The 22,145-nt window shown below is 43.4% G+C and overlaps 1 protein-coding gene across 6 annotated transcripts in view; it reads left to right on the top strand.

Moving 5' to 3' along the window:
- The window catches only part of SH3GL3 (SH3 domain containing GRB2 like 3, endophilin A3), a 137,308-nt gene that overhangs the window by 77,283 nt on the left and 37,880 nt on the right, over window positions 1–22,145 (top strand). For 2 of the 6 annotated variants that reach the window (XM_043554625.1, XM_043554626.1), the window contains exons 2-5: window positions 8,453–8,521; window positions 14,140–14,212; window positions 16,919–17,062; window positions 21,075–21,208. In XM_043554625.1, coding sequence (XP_043410560.1) covers window positions 8,453–8,521; window positions 14,140–14,212; window positions 16,919–17,062; window positions 21,075–21,208 — 420 coding nt within the window. Of the gene's footprint in view, window positions 1–8,452; window positions 8,522–14,139; window positions 14,213–16,918; window positions 17,063–21,074; window positions 21,209–22,145 lie in introns of those variants that run through there. The other 4 variants (XM_043554629.1, XM_043554627.1, XM_043554628.1 and 1 more) reach the window with 4 other exon arrangements.

Genomic DNA, 22,145 nt, shown 5'->3' with positions numbered 1-22,145 from the left:
TGTTGTTGAGTCACCTGGTATACCAGATGGGTTTCTTAAATTATTATTTTAATGGCAGATACCTGCGTGCAAAGACTTGGCAGCAATTTAGGTGATGTCTCCCCCCAGGGAGGATTTAGTTTTATTCTGACAGATAACAAGGGGAAAGGCAGTCCTGAACTCCAGTTTTGTCTCTTGATCACTGTGATTCTGCAGAAATCTCTGCTTAGATGTTTAGCCTTCTAGCAGCCTCCTCACACTGGTATCTTAGCATCCTGCCTCGCATATGTGCAGCCTAGGAATTGTCAGAAACCTCTAAAGGAAGTTGCATGTAAACTGTCGTGTTCACTTCTTTATGGTCCTGGGATTTTGGCCTCTTAATGTCTTGGTTTCCTTGGTTACAGTGCACTCCAGTTTTCCTCTCCCCAGCCTAGGGAGACTTCTGCAAGTTCTAGGCTGGTGCTTTCTGCTCAGCTTGTATGTTCTGTGTTGTAAGGCAGAAATTTTTCCAGAAGGAAAAAGCTGTAAGTGTCTGACTCTTCCCAGTGCATTTTTCTTCATCAGATCCTGACTGCCTTGTTTGCTCTCTGAAACCTTCATAGATTAAAAAAAAGAATTAATTTTGAAATAATTTAGACTCAGAAAAGTTACAAAACCAGTACAGAGAGCTCGCGTATACCCTTTTGTCATCTTGCCCTGATAGTAACTTACAAATAACAGTTTGTCATTGAGTAATGCCGTATTTTCCAAGCTGATAAATTCAGAGCATGACTGCTAATTGTTTGAAAGAAAAAATAAAGGGAGCTAGAGGACAGGGTGACATTTTGGTGCAGGGCTTCTCAAAGTAGATTTCTCAGAAATCTTCTCTGAGATTTTTCCTTGTAAGAGACATCTCCCGTGACCAAACGAAGGTGGAGAATGCTACCTCTTATATGCCCCTCCCCTCCATGGAAATCCATGATGCCATTTTCATTTCATTTTATTTTATTTTTATTTATTTATTTATTTTTTATTTTTTTTACAAGTGTTAGTATTTTATTTATTTATTTATTTATTTATTTATTTATTTATTTATATATGAAATTTATTGACAAATTGGTTTCCATACAACACCCAGTGCTCATCCCAAAAGGTGCCCTCCTCAATACCCATCACCCACCCTCCCCTCCCTCCCACCCCCCATCAACCCTCAGTTTGTTCTCAGTTTTTAACAGTCTCTTATGCTTTGGCTCTCTCCCACTCTAACCTCTTTTTTTTTTTTTTTTTCCTTCCCCGCCATTTTCATTTTAAAGCCTGTGAAAAATGTTTTGGTACAGAAATCTGCCAGTTCTGTTTATCCCAGCATTTCCAAACTAACATGACCAAGGAGTTCTTCTTTTGCTGTGCGCAGCCAGTGTTTTGTGGCCCACAAACTAGAAAGTACTGTCCTGGAGAAGTTTCTAATTTATCCTGGGGTATAGATTTGCTTTTTTACATTTTCTCCTAGGTTCTGGCTTTCTTGCTGTTTAATTTCCTGCTTCATTAAAGGGAAGAAGATGGAGAAGCCAAGAAGAAGGCGGCCAAGGCTGTGTTGACATTCACCACTGAAACCCCAGCGCATCTAGCTGGAAAACCAAATGCAAAAGCTTTGTGCTTCCCAAATACGCTTCTTTTACATCAGTGCTGTTGCGGTCTCTGAAAACGCCTTTTGTTTTCCGATCATCGATGAAATTGGAGGCTGCCCGGAAGTAGAGGGCCAGTGAGGGTTCTCTCTGTGGCACGGAGGCACCGTGAGACAGGCCTCGTTTCCGGCATGATCTTTTTCACTGGGGCAAGACTACACGGGCCACACCGACCTGGCCACACGACCGTATTTTAAATTTGCAGCTTCTGTCTGGCGAGCCCGGGTCAGACGCGACGTTTGCGATGGGGACGCTGAGTAGGTGAGGGCCGTTGGTGTTTGAAGTTGAAGAAGGTAGTTGGGAGAGTTTCAGAGTCGAATTTTGACACTCTTCCCTAGTCTGCCTAGTCCGCCCCTTCGTGTGGGCATCCCTGGTGATCCCCACATGGAATCTCCCCGTCCGCCCTCTGGTGGCTCTGCAGTGCCCTTCTCCTGTGGGCCACTGGCGTGATCTTCCCGGATGAAAGGCGGACCTGTTTGTACCACCCACCTGCTTGAGCGTCTCCACGGCCTGCGTGATTGTGCGTTCGTGTTCTCCTGGGGTCAGTCTTTCGTATCAGTTACCGTTGTCGATTGCTGTTTCCCGAATGCCCTCATGTCTTGTGTCTGAGCTTATGCTGTTCTCTCTGCCAGAAATGCCACTCCTTCTCTGGTCTCCTGGGGCGCACACCATATATCCTTCTAGGCTCTGTTCTTGGCACCTTCTCGTCCATATGACTTGCCTCCTCTGTCTGAGTTCTAATAGCAAATTCCGCATCCGTGTTAAAGGAGGGTACTTCCCTCGTTGTGTTCTGGCCATCGGCTTCTGCTTCTCAGTGGCCCGTGAGCTCTGGCCTGGAGAGTGATCTTCGTATCTCTACCGCATGGATGTAGTCAGTGGACTTTCAGATATCTGTGGAATTGGATTGAATGGCATCGTGTCAGTTTGAGATGCTAAGCTGAAGTGGTTTTTTTGTTTTAATGAATTTAAAGTGATATGCTGATTTCTAAGTACTGACTTTGCTGTCTTCCCACACAGGTTTTGATGGATACGATTTTCATTGTTAAATTAAATAGCTTTTGAAATTTCTTCTAGGGCTTCCTTTTTTTTTTTTTTTTTTTTTTAATGTTTATATTTGAGACAGACACAGAGAGAGAGCACAAGCAGGGGAGGGGCAGAGAGAGAGAGGGAGACACAGAATCCGAAGTGAGTTCCAGGCTCTGAGCTGTCAGCACAAAGCCTGATGTGGGGCTTGAACCCATGAACTGTGAGATCATGACCTGAGCCGAAGTCGGACGCTCAACGTACTGAGCCACCCGGGCACCCCCGATCTGTCAGTTTTCTGGTAGAGTGGTGGTGAAATCTATGATTGTGGACTTCACTGTTTTCTCTCAGTTTCTGTATTACTAGTTTTTTGAAGCTGTGCTGTTGGGTGCATCATTATTATAACAGAATTTTGGTGGAATGGCCCTTCTATTATTAGATCAATTCTCTATCCCTACTGATGTTTTGCCTTAAAGTCTTTTTGTCTGATGCTATTGTTATCAGCTTTTTTTTAAAATCAGTATTTCCCTAGTAGGTGTAATTTATCTCCTTATTTCCAGTTTTATTTTAGGCGTCTCTCTTAGAAGCTACATGTAGTTGGATTTAAAAAATCTACTCTGGGGGTGCCCGGCTGGCTCAGTCAGAAAAGCATGTGACCCTTGATCTTGGGGTTGTGAGTTTGAGCACCACATTGGCTGTAGAGATTACTAAAAAAAAGAAAAAGAAAAAGAAAGTTAAAAAAAAAATCCACGCTGTCAATTCATCCTTTAACATTTTCAATTTCATCATTTACGTAGATAATAATTACTGATGTATGTGGACTTATTACCGTCTTATATTGTGGTTTCCATTTTTCATCCCTTTCGTTCTTCTCCCCCCACCCCCGCTTTGCCAACCTTTTTTTTTTTTTCTTGTTTTGTTTTATTTTGTTTGCCTGGATTGGAAAAACTCGATTTTCCACCAGTGTGCTAGTGTGCGTGCTGTGTTGTAACATGCCTAGCATACATAACCTATACGTGCATTATTGTTTTATACTTTTAGTCGTCAGCATTAATTATGTAACCCAGACAATCCTCTATTATTTCAGCAACGTGCAAGTTTGTCCATTTCCCACCTTCGCCTGAACACGGGAGAAACACTCTAGTGCTCAGACTATCCACTCAACACCCTCCTTCCCATCTTGTTATTACTTAAGGTTGTAATTTCACCCTTTTATAAACTCATATATTTGTTTTTATATATTTGTTTTAAGTAACAGTTGAGGGAGACTCAAAATTCTGGATTTTTCACATTTCTAAACACCTTTGAAACTGATCTCTGGTATCTGCTGTTGCTGAAGAGAAATCTGCTGTTAATTTTCTTGTGGTTTTATTCTCCTGTGGGAGTTTTAGAATTTTTTATTCTTGAAATCTCAACATGTGAATTAATACCTTGCTTAGCACTTGAATGTACTTCCAAACTGTGGGCTCATACCTTCCCTCAGTTGTATACAAGAACCCCCCCAAAAAAAAACCCCAAAAAACAGAGCTATTAACTCTTAAAATACTGAGTCCCCTATATTCTATCCTTTTTTCTAGAGTGCCTATCAGTTATAGCTCATCCTCTAAACTGTTTAACTGATATTTCATACTAAAAAAAAAACCCTCTTTTTTTCCTTTAAATATTTTTGTTCTTTCAGTATATTCCTTAGTAATATTTTCTAGTTTACTGGTTCTTTCTCCAATTGTGCCCAGTCTGGAGTTGATTCCAATTATTGGATTTTTCATTTTCATTTTTGTGTGTGTTTTATTTCCAAGGTTTCTAAATTTTAATAGCAATTAAAAAATTTCCATTTTGTGTAATTATTTGCCTTTTATTCATAGAGGTTATTCCTTCATTTATCATATTGATAATATCCTAAGCATACATATAAAGTTTCTGTCCTATTGTTTCAGAAGGTTATTTTCACCAGAAGTGAATTCATGTTGCAATCTGTGATTTTGTTGGCTTTCTTACTTGGTCTTGCATTTAGTCATGTGCCTTGGAATTTAGATTTCTGGGATTAATTTTTATTGGGGAGGATGTTTTTTCTCTTTAAAAAATTTTTAAAATTATTTACTTATTTGAAAAAAAAATTTTTTAATGTTTATTTATTTTTGAGACAGAGACATAGCATGAGCTGGGGAGGGGCAGAGAGAGAGGGAGACACAGAATGGGAAGCAGGCTCCAGGCTCTGAGCTGTCAGCACAGAGCCCGACACGGGGCTCGAACTCACAGACTGTGAGATCGTGACTTGAGCTGAAGTCGGACACTTAACTGACTGAACCACCCAGGCGCCCCACTGTTTACTTATTTTTGAGAGAGAAAGACAGACAGACACACACACCATATGAGCGGGGGAGGGGCAGAGAGAGAGGGAGACAGAATCCGAAGCAGGCTCCAGGCTCTGCACCATCAGCACAGAACCCAACACAGGGCTCGAACTCATGAACCGCGAGATCAACCTGAGCTGAAGCTGGATGCTTAACCGACTGAGACACCTAGGCGCCACTTCCAAAGGGGTATTTTAAAACAGGGATCTTACACGTGGGCTTCTGCAGAGGGTTTCAGTAGCCGTTAGAAATTACAGGCAACTGAATCAGTCAATTTTTTGCTATGTAACAAACCGCCTTAAACCATAGCGACTTACAATGAAAAACCATTGATTCACAATTTTGTGGGTTGGTACTTTGGGCGGGGCTCACTGGGCTGCAGGGCTCACTGAGCCCAGCTGCTTACTCATCTGTTGGTGGTGAGCTGCCGGGTGAGCTCAAGGCCTGGTGCTCTGAGATGAGTCACCTTGGAGGGTCATCTCTGCTCAGAGTGGGCATTCATCCTCCAACGTGGTAGCTCAGGCTAATTCATGTGGGGATGGTTACCAGTGGACCTCAGAGGGTAAAGTGTCTACACAGATACTTTGTAGCTATAAAGTATTTATAAGACCTGAACTCAGTACTCTCACAGTGTTGCTTGCATTCTGTTCTATTGATCAAAGCTAGTCCCTGGGGAGAAAAATAGACTGCGTGTCCTAGTGGGAGGAGCGGCAAGGCATTGTGGCCATTTTTGCAATTTACCATGCAACAAAATGAGTGTCCCCCCCCCCCCCGCCGCCCCCCCCCGGGGTGTGGTTGTATAATTTTCATTAGATTCTCAGAATATCACCTCCAAAATTAAGAACTAATATTTTAAATTATTTCACATCCTATTTTGGCTCAGGTTGTGATCTCCGGTTTGTGAGTTTGAGTTCGAGCCCCGTGTAGGGCTCTGTGCTGACGGCTCGGAGATCTGTGTCTCCCTCTCTCTCTGCCCCTCCCCTACTCACACTCAGTCTCTCTCTTCTCTCTCAAAAAATAAACATTAAAAAAATTAAAAAAAGAAATGATTTCACTATTTTTTAATGTTTATTTATTTTTGAGAGAGAGCGTGCGAGCAGGGGAGGGGCAGAGAGAGAGGGAGACACAGAATCCGAAGCGGGCCCCAGGCTCCGAGCTGTCGGCACAGAGCCCGATGTGGGGCTGGAGCTCACGAACCGTGAGATCATGACCTGAGCCGAAGTCGGACGCTCAACCGACTGAGCCACCCAGGCGCCCCAAAATGAGTTCACTATTGAACAAAAAGATATTTGGGGGACCTAACTGATGGATACTTCCGTGTAAAGACCTTTGTGTATAGCGGTGGGATTACCAGTTGTTCCTGTTGAAGCTTATACCTTGTACCGAGGCCTTAGGACAGTCCTCTCTGACTTCTAGACAGAGCCTGAAAAACCAGAACTATTGTCTAGTGTATCAGCCAGCTTCTGTCGAGTAACAAAGCATTCCAGTGTTTAGCGTCAGACCACCACCATTGATTCGACTCATGTTTCCACGGGTGAGCGGATTAGGCCGGGGGCTTTCTCATGTGCCTGCAGTCCCTTGCAGGTCCTCTGGTCCTGGAGAGTGACTGGTTGTCCTGAAGGAGGTGTTTGGGCCACGTATCTCTCACCACCCAGCAAATCAGCCCAGGCCTGAATTCACTTGGGGGCAGCAGGGTTTCAAGAGAATGACTGAAAGCATGCAGAGTCTGCTAAGGCCTGGGCTTCCGTCTGTGGTTCAAAACAAGCATCAAGTCCGGCCCCGAATCGCCCGAGGGTAGACAGACTCCAGCTCTGGCCAGGAGGAACTACAGAGATCTAGCGACAAAGAGATAAAGAATCGTGGCCACTCTAGTCATCTCCCCGTCTCCTCTCAATTCTCTCACCTCACATTCAAGTTAGATTCTCTACACCTGGATTCCTCCTATTGACTAGTAATTCTGTGTTTGCGATAGTTGTGGAAATAGTAGCAGAAAGTCACTTACATTTAAAAGAACCTGCAATTTTTTTTTTTATTAACTGATGCTAACCGCCCCCCCCCTTACCACTGGTTTTTATGTTCATATAAGTATTTTATTTATTTATTTATTTATTTTTTAATGTTTATTTTATTTTTGAGAGAGCGTGAGTGGGGGAGGGCAGAGAGAGAGAGAGGGAGGGACACACAGAATCGGAAGCAGGCTCCAGGCTCCGAGCTGTCCGCACAGAGCCCGACGCGGGGCTCGAACCCACGAACCGTGAGATCATGACCTGAGCCGAAGTCGGACGCTTAACCGACCGAGCCACCCAGGCGTCCCACACATAAATACTTTAAACATGTAAACAAATTATGTTGATGCGATTTTCTAAAGAAGACGATGTACTTTCCCCTTCCAGTCCTCTTCTGTGTTCTCTGATGCAACCCACTCTGCAGCCAGAGCTGCTTTGCTGAAGGTTTCTCTACACCGTGTTTGATAAGGGATCTTCAGGGGCTTCTCAGCCAGACCTGTTAGCTTGGCATTTGAGAATTTGTGTGATCTGGCCTCTCTCCCTTTCAGCTTTTATTTCCCCCCATTCTCCCTCGATCGCTATTCATTATAGTTAAGGCGAAGGACGCGTTTGCCCTGCGCAGTGACTCCTAAGCGTCCAGAGACCTTTTGCGGTTGTCAGCGTGTGGGTGCCTGTGCGCTACTGATGTTTAGTGGGTGGAGGCCAGGGATGATGTTCAACATCCTACAGGGCACAGGACCGCCTCCCACAACAAAGGATTATCTAGTCTAAATATCAGAGAGGCAAGGTGGCAAAACCCCATCCTACACGTTGCTGTCTCGGGGGGGTTTTCTAAGATGTCTCATGCTGTAAGCAAGGCTCCTTCGGTGTTGCCTGTGGAAATGTCCCTTGTCCTTAAATGGGAAGCTCAAATACCAAGCCTTGTAGGAAACAGGTCCTGGGTGGGTCCTGGGTGTCTCCCTACCTCCCCTCCACTGCAGGCTCTCAGAATCATGTCTCTGAACCACTGAAACGTCTATTACTTGGTATGTTGACAATCATTTGTATCCAGCACTATTTTGCTCGTATTTTTCCTCCCTTATATTGTAATCGAGTGTGTGTTTATTAACTCTTCTGCCGCGCTCTGGGTTCCCGGATGATAAGGATCTTATTTATCTGTGTTTCTGCTGGAGCACCTTCCATGTGCTTTACATACAGTAGTTGCATAATTAATACCTGTTGTGCAGGTGAAAAATGTGTATCTTCCCATGTCCTTTGATAGGGTTACTCCTTCCAACGATTTTCTTAAAGGACTTGGTAAAAAAAAAAAAATGCAATGAGCTGAATGGAAGTTTTTTGTTGTTGTTGTTGTTGGTTTTGCTGGTAATAATTTGAGTCAGAAATTGTGGTAACAAATTATCATACAACGCAATTACTTTGTTTATTTCTGCAGCTATTTAGCGAAAAAATAAGTGGCGTTGAAGGAACGAAACTAGATGACGAATTTCTTGACATGGAGAGGGTAAGAGAGCACGCTGTTAATGTCAACTGTATTACAAACTTGATTTTCCCTGTGATATGAGATGTACTGATACTGTAAAGGATATTAGAGCGGCAGCCAGGGATGTAAAGACCCGCTAAGGTGGCGATGGGATATGGGTAGTTGGTGCCCTCTAGTGGACAAAAGTCGGAATGCTCAAAAGACGGTCAATTTTGGCAAACCATTATTGCAAGGAAAAGACCGTAGTAATTGTGATGATTTTGATGATCTATCCTAGAAAATCAAAATATATTTCTGGGACGAGACCATTCAGATACATAAAGATTGATACACCCATGTGGTGTACCAGATTCTGACTCTGTTCCCATGTGTTGTAGTAGCTGTATAACAAATAACATTGATCTGGGTTCTGAGAACTGGCAGCGTGAACTTGGATAAGCTTTTTCCTCTTTTCTGACCAGTGACACAGGTGGATAATGTGTGCCCTGCTTGCCTTACATGGATTTGAGGATAATTATGCCTAAAAATTAATGAAAAATATGAAAGCACCTAGGAAATATGATGAGCTTGTCGCAGAAATGATTGTAACAGTCTCCAAAGGAAGGCTGTAGAAGACAGAAGGCTGTCCTTTAACCTGTTTCCTGGTCAGCTGTGTGGAATAGCTCGGGTGGAGGTAGAACTGGGACCTCTGATGGTTCAGCTTCCTCAGTTTCCTTCCCCTTCGTCTTGGGCCCTTTAACCGTAGCCTTGTTTTAATAACTAGACTCCCCAGATGAGAGAGGGCAGAGAGAAAGCGGAACATCTACCTTCAAGTGAAACATCAAGGATACAGGAGATTGAAGGTTGTAGAGCTATCAGCAGGAACAGGGGAAGAAGTCCAAGCCCAGGCTGTGGCTTGGGAGGTTCCTATCCTCCGGATACCTGGCCCTGGCCAGACCGTCCTCCAGGAAGCTCCTTACTTTCTGGATGAGCACTGCTAAGTTTCTAGAGGTGTTAGCACCTTGAGAGGAAAAAGCACGTTTTGTTTTGCTTTTGAAAAACATAATTTCTAAAAACTGAGAGACGTGGAAATAGTTTAACATCGTTGGCCTACCTGAAATGACTTTTAAAAATCCCTCGGTATGTAAAGATATTATAGGTAACTTTATTACTAAGAAAATGATTCAGTTTAAATGTTAAATTTATAAACACATTTTAGCAATTTCAGTTTCAGTTGATGGACTGAGATCTCTCTTGTTTACTTCCTTTCCCTCCTAAAGCCCCAATGAATGACAGAGGAAATATAAACGTAATATCTATTTATTTCCTTACAGCAGTGAAAAGCAGGGAAATATCTAACATGTGACCAGAAGTTTTAAGGACTTTCTGGAAGAGATGAGTTAGATGGTATCAGATCCACCTAAAACATGACATGGAAATGACAAAGGAATGGAGATATTTCTTGACAAATCCTAAGCACACAGAAGTAGAGGACGAATAGTAATGTCAAGGTAAAATTTGATGCAAAAAACACTAAGTAGAAAAGGTTATAAAAAAGTTATTAAAAAGATGCAGTCATGCAGTCTGTCAGGAAATTGTAATGGTTATGAATCATTACGCACCATATAACATGGCATCTAAATACGTAAGGTAAAAGTTGTCCAAAATACATGGAAAATTGACAAAGTCCAGAGTAGAAGATTTTGCACACCTCTCATAAAATAACAGAGTAAGTTGACAATAGTAGATTGGCTCATAGATGATTAGTACAAAATATGATTAATAACTTTGTTTATAAATAGATACAGACCTCAAGTTGAGAATCTATATTCTTTTTAAGTCCATTTAGAACAATTAAAATAGTCAATCATACATTAGGCTCCAGAAAAACTAAAAAAATTCCCCAGTAAAAAATCCTAGCACACAGGATTACAAGGAAGGTATACTTTCCCAATTCTGGATGTTTGGAAATTGAAAAACATGTGATTATTCTTAGTTGAAAGAGGAAATGACAAGTAAAATCAAAGTTCATTTATTTGGTCATCAGAGACCAAATTCTGTATGTTAGAACCTGCGGTATATGGCTACATCTTACGTACATTTAATAGAAACTATATGTTTGAAGGAAATGAATAAATCATTTAAGCCAGGAAGCTAGGAAAATAACAGCAAATGAAATCACTCTAGGTGGAAGGACAGAATTGTAGAGATCAATAAAATAGGAAACAGTAGCGACAAAACCAGGCACTATTTTGTTTTCAAAAAGCCACCTCTACCAAGTGTGACTAAGGAGCACAAACACATTACATAAGGAGTAAGAAGGAGACAATGACAGCTATGGATTCTTCTTTAAAAAATTTAAAAATAAACCAGCATTGCTAGCAGCCCTCTAGCTGAGGCTGAGGTCCGGGATAGTCCGTGGCAGAGGATTTGGGGCACCGACATTTGAAGGAAATTCCAGATTTAATCAGCCAACAGAGATGCCTTCACACCAGGTAGACATCACAAAAATAATTTTTACCTCTGTACTCCCACCTGTCTGTCACGATGGTTTGCAGAAGCCATCACGTGGCATTTTGTCAGCTTGAACGACCCCCCCCCCGACATTCTCAGTTATTCTGGGAGGGAAGTTTCTATTCATTCATTCATTCATTCATTCACTCATTCATTCATTCATTCATTTTTTAAACCACATGGATTATTTTTCCAGTGTTCGTCCTGATGGCCCGTGTTTGTCAAAGTGGTTAGTGGGTGTCCTTTATTTTCTCAAGTGTTCGTTTGCAGTTTTGATTGCTGGGCTGTCCTAGAAGCTGTTCCAGGATGGGCACATCAGGCTGTTAGTTTTTGGCCATTTGTTCCTTGGCTTTTTTTTTTTTTTTTTTTTTTTTTTTGCCCCCAAAGAGAAAAGGATCTGAAGTAGAAAGTACCCCTGCCCCAGATCTCACTGTCACCCTTCCGAGATGGCTCCTGGCTTCCTGGTACCTTTTCATGTCCGAAGAGGGTTGGATACATGGAAAGGAACACTTAATTACTGCCGAATTTCTATAACTGTGGAAAGTTATCAACCTAAAACCTAGTTTTTCTTAAGCTTAAGCTGGACTTACGAATCTTATTTATAAATTTAGTACCTTCAACATAAAAATCATTTTCAGTTAATCTTCGTGTTAGTTTCCATTAAGTCATAGGCTTAACAGGTTAAATCCTTAAACATTTATCTCCAGTTACATAATTAGGCAAATTCCCTTAGACATTGCAAATTAGAATCACAAATGCAATGCATGGAACTCGCCCCAACGTCACATCAGATTTAGAAAAGCGTTTTCCAGAGCACTTAAATTTCTCGAGACTGTAATAATACAAACGTTTGGGTGATCATATTCTCTTAAACATTTCAAAAATCTTCATAAACAATCGAACACACTGAAGAGAGTTCAGAGCTTACAAAACTCGCTACAAGGCCCGGTGCACGTACGCACAGCTGGTGTGTGTGCATCAGTAATACAGGTGTGATTCCTTTCTTCATCATTTACGTGCTGTCTTTTTAAACCTTCCTGGGGCCCCGAATTTAGGCTCTCGGCTAATGGGAACAAATCCATTTTCAGGCTGGTTGAGCTCACTTGGTTGGAAGCTTCTGACCCTGACCAGATCATAGATTTTTGAATTACAAAAATGAGTGTCTTGTATTATAAATCACTCTACAACTTGCTTTCTTTCCTTGACAGTGTGCTGTGGGCATCTTCCCAGTATGTATGGAGCTTCCCTTTTTTTTTTTTTTTTAATCTTGTGATTCAAGAGAATTCCTTTATTTGGATGTCTCACAGTTTACCCAGCCAGTCTCTTATCGCCTATAATTCAAGTTGGTTTCAGTTTTTAATAGACATAGAATGGCCTGACATCCTTTTATGTCATTGCAGTTGGCTGGTGTGTTTCCAGACGCTAGGTCCCTGGAGGTCTGCCCATTAATAGGTTCTTGTCCCTTGATCCGTTTTGCACTCACAGTGTGTGTGAAAGCGCCCATCTCTCCATACCTGTATGACACCTAATATTGGGTCGGATTAATAAAAAAAATTTTTTTTTTTGTCAATCTGTGGAGTGGGAAGTATCTCCTTTTTGATTTACAGTCTTTCTGGATAGTCTGTCAACTGTTTGAACTTGTATTTTTCCCCGTTTGTTTTCTTGCCAGTTTATATTCTTGTCCTTTCCAATTGGGTTTTATTTGCTGTTTTTTTTCTTAAATGGGAGTTTTGAGTATCATGGATGCTAAGCATGGGTCCTTCATACAGTTTCCTTTCTGTTTCATTTTGCCACTTTTGTCAAACTTGGTGTTATTACATCTATTCACTGTTCAGTCTTTAATTTTACAGGGTCAGAATTTTGGGTTTTGTGTTGTGCCTAGAAGATTCTTCCCACCCCTGTATTTCGGAATATTCTTCTGTGTAATTTAGTGCCTTTGTAGACTGTTTTTAGGTCTGTATTTGTGATCCAGTCTGTAGTATGAGGCGTGAACCTAAGTTTGATATTAATTTGCCAAATTGTAACCAAAAAAGAAAAAATTAAAAGGAACATAAGATTTGAATTAATTTTACATGTTGATTTGGGGGAGGACTTACATCTTTGCACATTTAAACTTTCCCGTGTAGGAACATGGCTCTTCAGATAGATGTTGTACATTTTCTCCTTATATTTATTCCTTATTGTTGTGTATTTTTATGTTGCTCTTATGAATGGGATCTCCTTTTCCTTTATATTTTCTTTTTTTTTTTTCAACTTTTTTTTTTTTTTTTTTGGGACAGAGAGAGACAGAGCATGAACGGGGGAGGGGCAGAGAGAGAGGGAGACACAGAATCGGAAACAGGCTCCAGGCTCCGAGCCATCAGCCCAGAGCCTGACGCGGGGCTCGAACTCACAGACCACGAGATCGTGACCTGGCTGAAGTCGGACGCTTAACCGACTGCGCCACCCAGGCGCCCCCCTTTATATTTTCTTTCAGGCTGTGATGGTATGAAATGAAGCTATTGAAACGTGCCTGTTTAACTTTATTGTATATTCGCACATTCGGTGTTGGGCTAACCAGTAGCCAGTGTCCAGAAATGGTTTTGTGGGGGGAAAGATTCAGTCTCAACATAGAAAACCTTTGATATTAACATCTGCCCACAGGACACTTGGGTGTCGATTGTGAGTGGTAATGTTAGGGAGAATGATTCTTTCGTTGTCGGTTTACTGCTGTAGTTTCTAATGTGAATTGCTATTAGGGAGTCCTTATAAGCAGAGACACTCAAGTACGCCCAGCAAATAAGGAAAGTTGGGCTGAGACATGCCTGGTGTTGGCTGGAGAGGCCTTCAGGTATGTCCAGTAATCGAGTGGAGCATAGTAACTCGTCTGAGTTTTGTAAATAATACATGACCGCTCATTGTATGTTAAAAAGAAAATGAAATGAATGTTCTCCAACATCATGGGGAGGAAGAGCTGTCCCAAAATCATACTGAGAAAAATAACTGCTTCTCCCCCAAAATGTTGAAATTCATTTGGATTAAAATCTGTTAATAGTATTATACATATTAAATTAACGCATATTACCTCTGTTTTCCTGTGAATTCGTTGTTTGTCATTTACCAACATTTTTATGTTTGTGTGTGTGTTGTTGTTGTTTTTTTTAAAGAAAATAGATGTTACCAATAAAGCTGTTGCAGAAATTCTTTCGAAAGCCACAGAGTATCTTCAGCCAAATCCAGGTAAAGTTAGAAAATGTCTCGACATAGTCTATTGTTCATTCGCTGTCATAGACTAACAACCCATGTTTGCTTGGCATATGGCTGACATAACTTAGAAACAGTGTTTTCCGTGTCCAAATAATGAATTTCAGTTTTTTAAAGTCAAGCCGCCAGCGGCCGAAGGTAGTTTCAGGGAGTCCTAGCTGATGAGAAACAGAGCAGATAATCCCGTGGTCTATGGTGACATCATGTGGATAGAGACTTGGTCTTGGCAGCAAGGCGCTGCTCAATAAAGACACATTTTAGGAGACGCCTCAGAGACCCACTGAATGTTTGGTATGTTTTCTCATTCAGGCGTCTCCTCTTTTAGAAAAAAAATCTGTCATCCTGCTCTAAAGGTATAATTGAAATTGTAATTTCACATTGTAGCTCAGATGCTGAAGAAATGAGGCAGGAAAAGCAACATGAAAAGGTCCCTTGTTGCATCAGCTTCTCGACAGAAGGTTCTTAATTCCGTGGTTGTGAAGCAGCATCCCTTGATGGGTTTCTCCTGGGTTGTAAATGACAGAAACCAACAGGGGGCAGGGCACCCAAGCCTTGAATTCTGCAAATTTCCCAAACTGCCTTCCTTTTTAGGAACGTATTATTTGCAGGGAGTCGCTGTGACTCCCTTGGGCGTTAGGACTCCCCTACAGACCCAACCACCTGAAAATCCAGACAGGAACAATTTCAAAACATAAATTTTATAAAAACTGCGTCCAGGGAGGTTGGCGGGTATAGAATTCTTTGGAACTGTGTAGAGGTTTGTAATTTCAAGGGCCGCACTCCTGCCTCTCTTCTCTGGCTCCTCAGTGTCTGAGATGAGCTATGTAAGTTCCTTTTCCCGATAAATCAGCGCAGATTTAGCGAGGGCTTCCTCTTGGCAGAGGGGCTTTCCCGGTTCCTGGGACCCAGATCCCATCCTCAAAGAACTGACGTTGGAATGGGGTAGGAGCGGGGTTGACCAGCAAGGACAGAGGCCTCTGGCCGTTGCCAGTTTAGTGGATGTCAGCCACATGCCTGCCACCTCCCAGTCCCCACCCTGGAAGTGGGAAGGAAGAGCCACGTTTGCATGTGGCTACTGGAGCACAGGGACCAGAAAGAAAACCGCTTTGAAGCTGAGGCAGGCAAGATTCAAACAGGCTGGCACCAGAAGTGTCTGAAGCCTTGCTCCTCAAAGTGTGGTCCGCGAACTAGCAGCCTCAGCCTCACCCGAGAGACTGGGAAACGCAGAGCCTTGAGCTCATCCCAAACGGACTGAACCAGACTTGGCGTTTTAACAGCATCCTCGGGTGCTTTGTAGGCACCTTAAGAGTTTGAGAGGCACTGGCCTAGAACACATGAAAACAAGTGTGATTATTAAAGTAGAAGAAAATGAAAGCGTACCTCTTTACTTCCTGGAGTTATCAGAGACGCCACAAGCTGGTACGCGATTCGCTCTCTAGCCCGGGGAATGAAAGCCCAGGTTCTTAGCTTGGTATTCAGTTCATAGTCGTATTTTCCCATAGATCTCTCCTGATTCATCCTGGTTTGGTTTGGTTTGGTTTTGTTTTGGGGGGGGCACAAGTGAGCGAGGGGCAGACAGAGGAAGAGAGAGAGAAGTGAGGTTCACTTAAAGCAGGCTCGTGCTTCCCTGATGTGGGACTTGGACTCACGAACCGTGAGGTCATGACCTGAGCCGAAGTCAGATGCTTAACGACTGAGCACCCCCCCCCCCCAGGCGCCCCCCGATTCATCCTGTTTTAATTTCAGCTTAGGTCAGACTGGCCTCCTCTTTATCTGTTGGTTCTGTACCATAAACATCCCACCTTCTATACTGTTGACATGATATCTGCACTTTGTAGGCACATCTTGCTATCTGTATTCAGCATATTGTTATGGTCACACCACGCTTTATTTGCCCGGTGCATCTCGTATATTCTGTCCCGCAGCGACTAGCTCTGTGCTCCTGTAGGGCAGCCGCTGTCCTGGGTCCCTCTGGAGTCCGGAAGAGTTAGCACTGTGTGTCACACAGAGCCGGGATCAGTAAGCACTGATGGCTTGAGTCGGGGAAGAGAAGTTGAGAAGCAGTGACCGCCCATCCTTTCCCTCGGGGCAGGGGACCTGACCTGCACCGAGGAGCATCAACACAGACTCCTGTTCACTCAGCAGGAGTTCGTCTCCTCCCGTTGGCTCTGCTTCCTCAACAGGAGTGCGCCAAAGCCCTTCATCAGGATATTGAATATAATCACTCCGAATAAATTCTTGGGACAGGGAGGGTGACAGGGGCCTTTTGGTGGTTTGAAACATCCACCTCAGCGATGCCGTCCTTGGTGTTCCGTTGGTCCCTGGGAAGGATCGCCTCCCCGGTACTGGCATCTGGCTCTGGGCGTGCGTGTTGCAGGCCCTGCTCGTGTGTCCCTGTGCAGCGGGGACACTTCTGATGTTCGGACTCAACGGCGTGTGCATCATTTCCATTTTCCCCTGCTTAGCAACCCCCTCTTCCCCCCCACCGCCCGGCCACTTGGAAAAAGAATCTGGAAAATCATGTGAGAGGTGAAATAGGTCACACAGTCCCTTTCAGATGCTCCAGGTGTCCCACGTTTTGCCCACCGGGGTGACCTCAGTTTTGCCGTCATTTGTTAAATGCGATGTACCTGTCACTCCGCCTTGTCATTTTAAGGAATTACAAATGACAATGTTTTTAAGCATACAGAGCTAAGCTAGGGATGCTGAACACTGTGTCGAAGATCCGAGGACAGGTGAAGACCACCGGGTACCCGCAGACGGAAGGCTTGCTGGGCGACTGTATGCTCAAGTACGGGAGGGAGCTCGGGGAAGGCTCCACCTTCGGTGAGTGTTTGCAGATCGCCTGGAACGCTTTGTATGAGTGTGTGTGTGAGTGTGTGTGTGAATGAAGGGGGAGGGAAGGGGGGAGGGAAGGGGAGGGACAAAGAGAGGAGTGGGGAGGCTCCACCTTGGGTGACTGTTTGAAGATTGCCTGGGAGCACTTTGTGTGTTGGGGGGGAGGGGGAGAGGCAAAGGGGGGAGGCTGCACCTTCCGGTGACTGTTCACAGATCACCTGGGATCATTTTGCCCCGGGGGAGGGGGCAGGGAAAGGGGAGGGGCAGAGAGAGAAGGAGAGAGAGAAAGGGAAACCCAAGCAGGCTCTGTGTTGACAGCGGAGAGCCCGATGTGGGGCTTGAACCCACGACGCATGAGATCATGATCCAAGCTGAAATCAAGAGTCGGACACTCAACTGACTGAGCCACCCAAGCACCCCACAATACCTTCATGTTAACAAGCTTTATTATCATTATTTTTATATCACCCAAGTAATACACGTTCGTTGCAGAAGGCTTAGAAAATATAAGCTAGTGAAATACAAGAAAGGAAGTGCTGACATCACCCACAGTCACGTATCTGGTGATGGACCTTTTGTGTATTCTCATCCCTAGTCACGTACACCTTCACAGCCCTTTGTGTATTCTCATCCCTAGTCACATACACCTTCACAACGTTTATTCTCATCCCTAGTCACATACCCCTTCACAGCCCTTTGTGTATTCTCATCCCTAGTCACGTACACCTTCACAAGGTTTATTCTCATCCCTAGTCACGTACACCTTTACAAAATTAAAATGGAGTTATGGTATCTCTACCTTTATACCCTTTTGTAACTTGCTTATTTCTATCGACTGAATCAAGATCCATGTCATAAAATGATTAATCTTCTATGATACTGTTTTTTTTTAACTTTTTTTTTTAACGTTTATTTATTTTTGAGACAGAGGGAGACAGAGCATGAATGGGGGAGGGACAGAGAGAGAGGGAGACACAGAATCGGAAGCAGGCTCCAGGCTCTGAGCCATCAGCCCAGAGCCCGACGCGGGGCTCGAACTCACAGACCGCGAGATCGTGACCTGAGCTGAAGTCGGACGCTTAACCGACTGAGCCACCCAGGCGCCCCTATGATACTGTTTTTAACGGCTGTATAATAACCCGTGTTTCATGGCAGACTTTGTTCAGTCATCCCTAGTTATTGGATATTTAGATACTTTTTTCTGTACGTAAAAAAATTTTACATAGCGTTTATAAAACCATTCTCATAATCTTTAGGGATATCCAAGATTATGTTCGCGGATTGAAATCCCTGGTAGTGAAATTGTTGGGTTGAGAATATGCGTGTTTTTTTCAGATTTTTGAACCATATTTCCAAAGGGCCCTCCAGAAGGGGTGTGCCAGTTTGATACTCTCGCCAGGAGTATGTGAGAGTATGTTTCCCAGCACAGTTATTGATTGTGGGAATTACTTTTTTAGCTTACTTCTGAATCACAGGTACTTTGATACATAGCGTATAAAATTGATCTCTTAGTGCTGTGTTAACTTCACCTTTTGGATTATGTGTAAGGTAGATTTCTTTCCTCTTTGTCATCATTTTTGTGAAATGTATATTTGTATTTTTTGCCTATTTTTTCATTAATACGTTCATTTCCCCCCCTTACTGGTTGACGAGCTCTTTCAACGGTTAGGACATTTGCTCTTGGTCTGCCTTATATGTTAATGAAGTTACGCCCCACGTAGGCATTGGCCTTCTGACCTTGTGGACGGAGGCCACTGAAACGGAGGAGCTTTTGGTTTTCATATAGTGGGACTCCTAACTCTTCCTTTGTGGTTTATGGCCCTGTTGCTTTGTTTAGAAAAACTTTTCCACCCACCCGCCCCCACAAATCGTGTCAATGTTTATTCATACTTTTCTTTCGAAACATGTTTCCTTTTCTTCCCTTTAAATTTCCAAGCTCCTGATTTTAACCTGCAGATACTGTGCAGTAGGGTCCTAATTTTGTTTTCTCCCAAGTAAGTAGCTGGTTGTCCTAATACTCCATTGAAAAGTTCAGCCTTTCCCCTCTGGAGAGAAACGTTTTGTTACAGACTAAATTTTTATATTTTAAGTTTGTTTCTGATCTTTTTTTTTTTTTTTTCTCCTGGTCTGTACCTTGCTTTGCTCCAGTGTCTATTTTAAGAATTGTAATTTACACGTATATTTCAATATGCTTAACTAAAATCTCCCTTGGTTATCTTATTGTAAACAATACACGGAGATGTTTCTGTCAAAGCCAAATTCGACACTCTGTGGCTTGGGCAGTGGTGGCCGAGGGTCAGAAACAGTACCCTCCGTTTCGAACCAGTTGGGCAGGAAAGAGTCCCCAGGCTAGGAAGGGATGTCTCCTCTTTACCTTGGGATGATTTTAGAACCTGACAATGGAAAGCAAGTTAAGGAAACTTAGGAGGGATGAAGCTACCAGTGGAGTTCTGACCAGTGGTAATTTAGCGTAACTAAATTTCCACTTCTAGTTTTCTAGTTCATTTAAAAAAAAAAAAAGGGAGGTGAGGCTTCATCGCTATTGCTGTGTTACAGGTGAATAAACTATGCATGGCTGGACCAGTAGGTGTGATATCTGGAAGGTCAGAATTTGCTAGAAATGTGAATTCTTGGGCTGGCCCCTGAGGTCTTTTTCTAGCCTGGGAGTCGAGAGACCCCAAACCACATTTTCACGAGGTCCATTTGGAAAACTCCAAAACAGGAAAAATAGTTTGCCTTGGTGCCTCATGTCCCAGAGATGCCTCTTAGAGAAACGGCCTCTCGTTCTGCTCCGCTACCAGGATTCCTGCTTGCACATTACTGCGGGTCAGCTGACACTGAGATGCCAGAGTGCAGGCCAGCCACACCTGCCGGTCACAGCCCCCAAGGCCAAGCGCGGCTGTCTTGGGCCTCATTGCAAGAGCAGGCCTTGCCCGTCCCTCTGAAAGGCTGTCCCATGTGACACGGCCAGGCTTTCTTTGACATCAGAAAGGGTAAGGAGCCTCGGAGCCATCTGAAGGCTCTGGGGACTGACCTCAAGATCTCGGAGCTAGAAGCTGACAAGAGGTTTTGTTCCCTTATTTCTATTGTAATCTTTATTGCCTGACACTTAGCCCTGATGAATGAATCCTTTTTAGAGTTTACAAAGAGCGATTTTGTTCTCCAGCTTCTAAGGAACCCTAGGTGCCAGTTCACAAAACTACAGATTTCCCTGCTCTCCGAAAGTAGAGCATTGCCACCAAGCCTTTTGTAAACCGAAATGGCGTAAAGCAGAGAAGAAATTACCGTTAATTTATGTGGAAAATGTTTTGAGCGTGACCAGACCCCCAAAATAGGCTCTCTTGCTCTTTTCTGACATCTTAGGATACATCTTACTAATGCGTGCACAGAATAAAATCGAGGCAAAGCGCAGATGCTCACGGACGCAGTTCAAGGCTGCCGGGACGGGGGGCTGATGCCAATGTTCTGTACACAGTTCAGTTCTCACTACTTGGGGTCCAGGCTGCCTCTAGTGGCTCACTGCAAACCAGGGGCTGAATGTTTTCTCATTTTCGCCTTTTTTTTTTCTTTTTTGGTGAAGACAGAAATCCTCTTTGGATTTCTTCCAGTTAGCAAAACCAGGTACTAGTTATTGTAGGTCTCTGGTAAACTGATGGGGGTGCGACACAGACCTTCGAAAAGCAGTGTGCCTGTCACCAGTTTGAGAAAGGAGCTCTATCCCCATCTAGTGGCCAAAAGGGTAAATGCTTCGGTCTGTCTGAGCCTCCTACCGTTATTTTGTAGCGCAGACTACAGAACGTAGAGGGGAAAATACAGAAAATAAGACGTTCAGAAAAAAAAAAAATTTTTTTTTTCTCTGAGTCAGGATTCAGCAGTCTCAGGGTGATTCGCTTGTTTCCATGGCCCTCCACAAACGTTTGGGAAAGAATGAAGTCAGTATCACCGCTAACCTCGAGGACCCTGCTGAAGACCCTTTTTTAATTTGTATTTTCTATTCAAGGTAGTGCATTAATAGAAGTCGGTGAATCCATGAAGCTAATGGCTGAGGTGAAAGACTCTCTTGACATTAACGTAAAGCAAACTTTTATTGATCCACTTCAGTTACTACAAGACAAAGATTTAAAAGAGATTGGGGTAAGTCTTGCGGGCTCTAAATCTACCTGTTGCTACTTAAAGTGAAGTTCATATTTAAAACCATCAGAGTGTTTCTAGGGATTCCGTGAAAGCATCGTCTTGTGGGTGGTGAAAAAAATAACTCCTATTTACCTGGCTCACTGGGAAAGAGACCCAGGACCTCTTAGCTTTTTATTCTGTATCTTATTTTTTTTTTTTTAATTTTTTAGGGTTTTTATATATTTTTGAGAGAGAGAGGAAGAGAGAGAGAGAGAGAGAACATGAATGGGGAAAATGCAGAGAGGGAGAGAGACACAAAATCTGAAAGAGGCTACGGGCTCCAAGCTGTCAGCACAGAGCCCGACGTGGGGCTTGAACCCACGAACAGTGAGATCATGACCTGAGCCGAAGTCGGACGCTTAACCGACTGAGCCACCCAGGCACCCCTGTTCTCTATCTTATTAAAGCCGGCTAGAAGCCAGGATATAGGAGCACATTTCCACAGCCACTTCTCACATAACAAAATGATCCCATCACTTTGTAGTGGATTTTTGATAATGAAAATCACAACTGTGTCAGTCATATCTTTTGATACTTGGCACCAGTAGTGATTATTTTGTGCTGCTTCTCAAGGAAACCAATAAACAGGAATTGACATTTCATGTTTGGAAAACTGTTAGAAGTGGCCTTCCAGAGGGTACATGTGAGCTCTCAGGGACCTGTAGGTGATCATGTGCCTCTTGCTTAGTGGTGTTTGTGCGTATGTGCACAAACAGCGTTGAGATTCCTGCCTCACCGGACTTCTACTCTGGCGGGGCAGCCTGTGTTGACCTTACGCTGACGGGACAGCCAGCTGCCCCGAGGATTTGCCCCCAGGTATCTTCAAGAGTGATCTGAATGCAAGTCCAAGCCAGCTGGGAAGTCATTTGAACCTTGGCATACCCCCTTCCTTCCTTCC

Source organism: Prionailurus bengalensis, chromosome B3, assembly GCF_016509475.1.
Source record: "Prionailurus bengalensis isolate Pbe53 chromosome B3, Fcat_Pben_1.1_paternal_pri, whole genome shotgun sequence".
NCBI classification, from domain to species: Eukaryota; Metazoa; Chordata; class Mammalia; order Carnivora; family Felidae; genus Prionailurus; species Prionailurus bengalensis.
The sequence above is the reverse complement of the archived record's forward strand: the minus strand, read 5'-3'. Positions and strand labels throughout refer to the sequence as shown.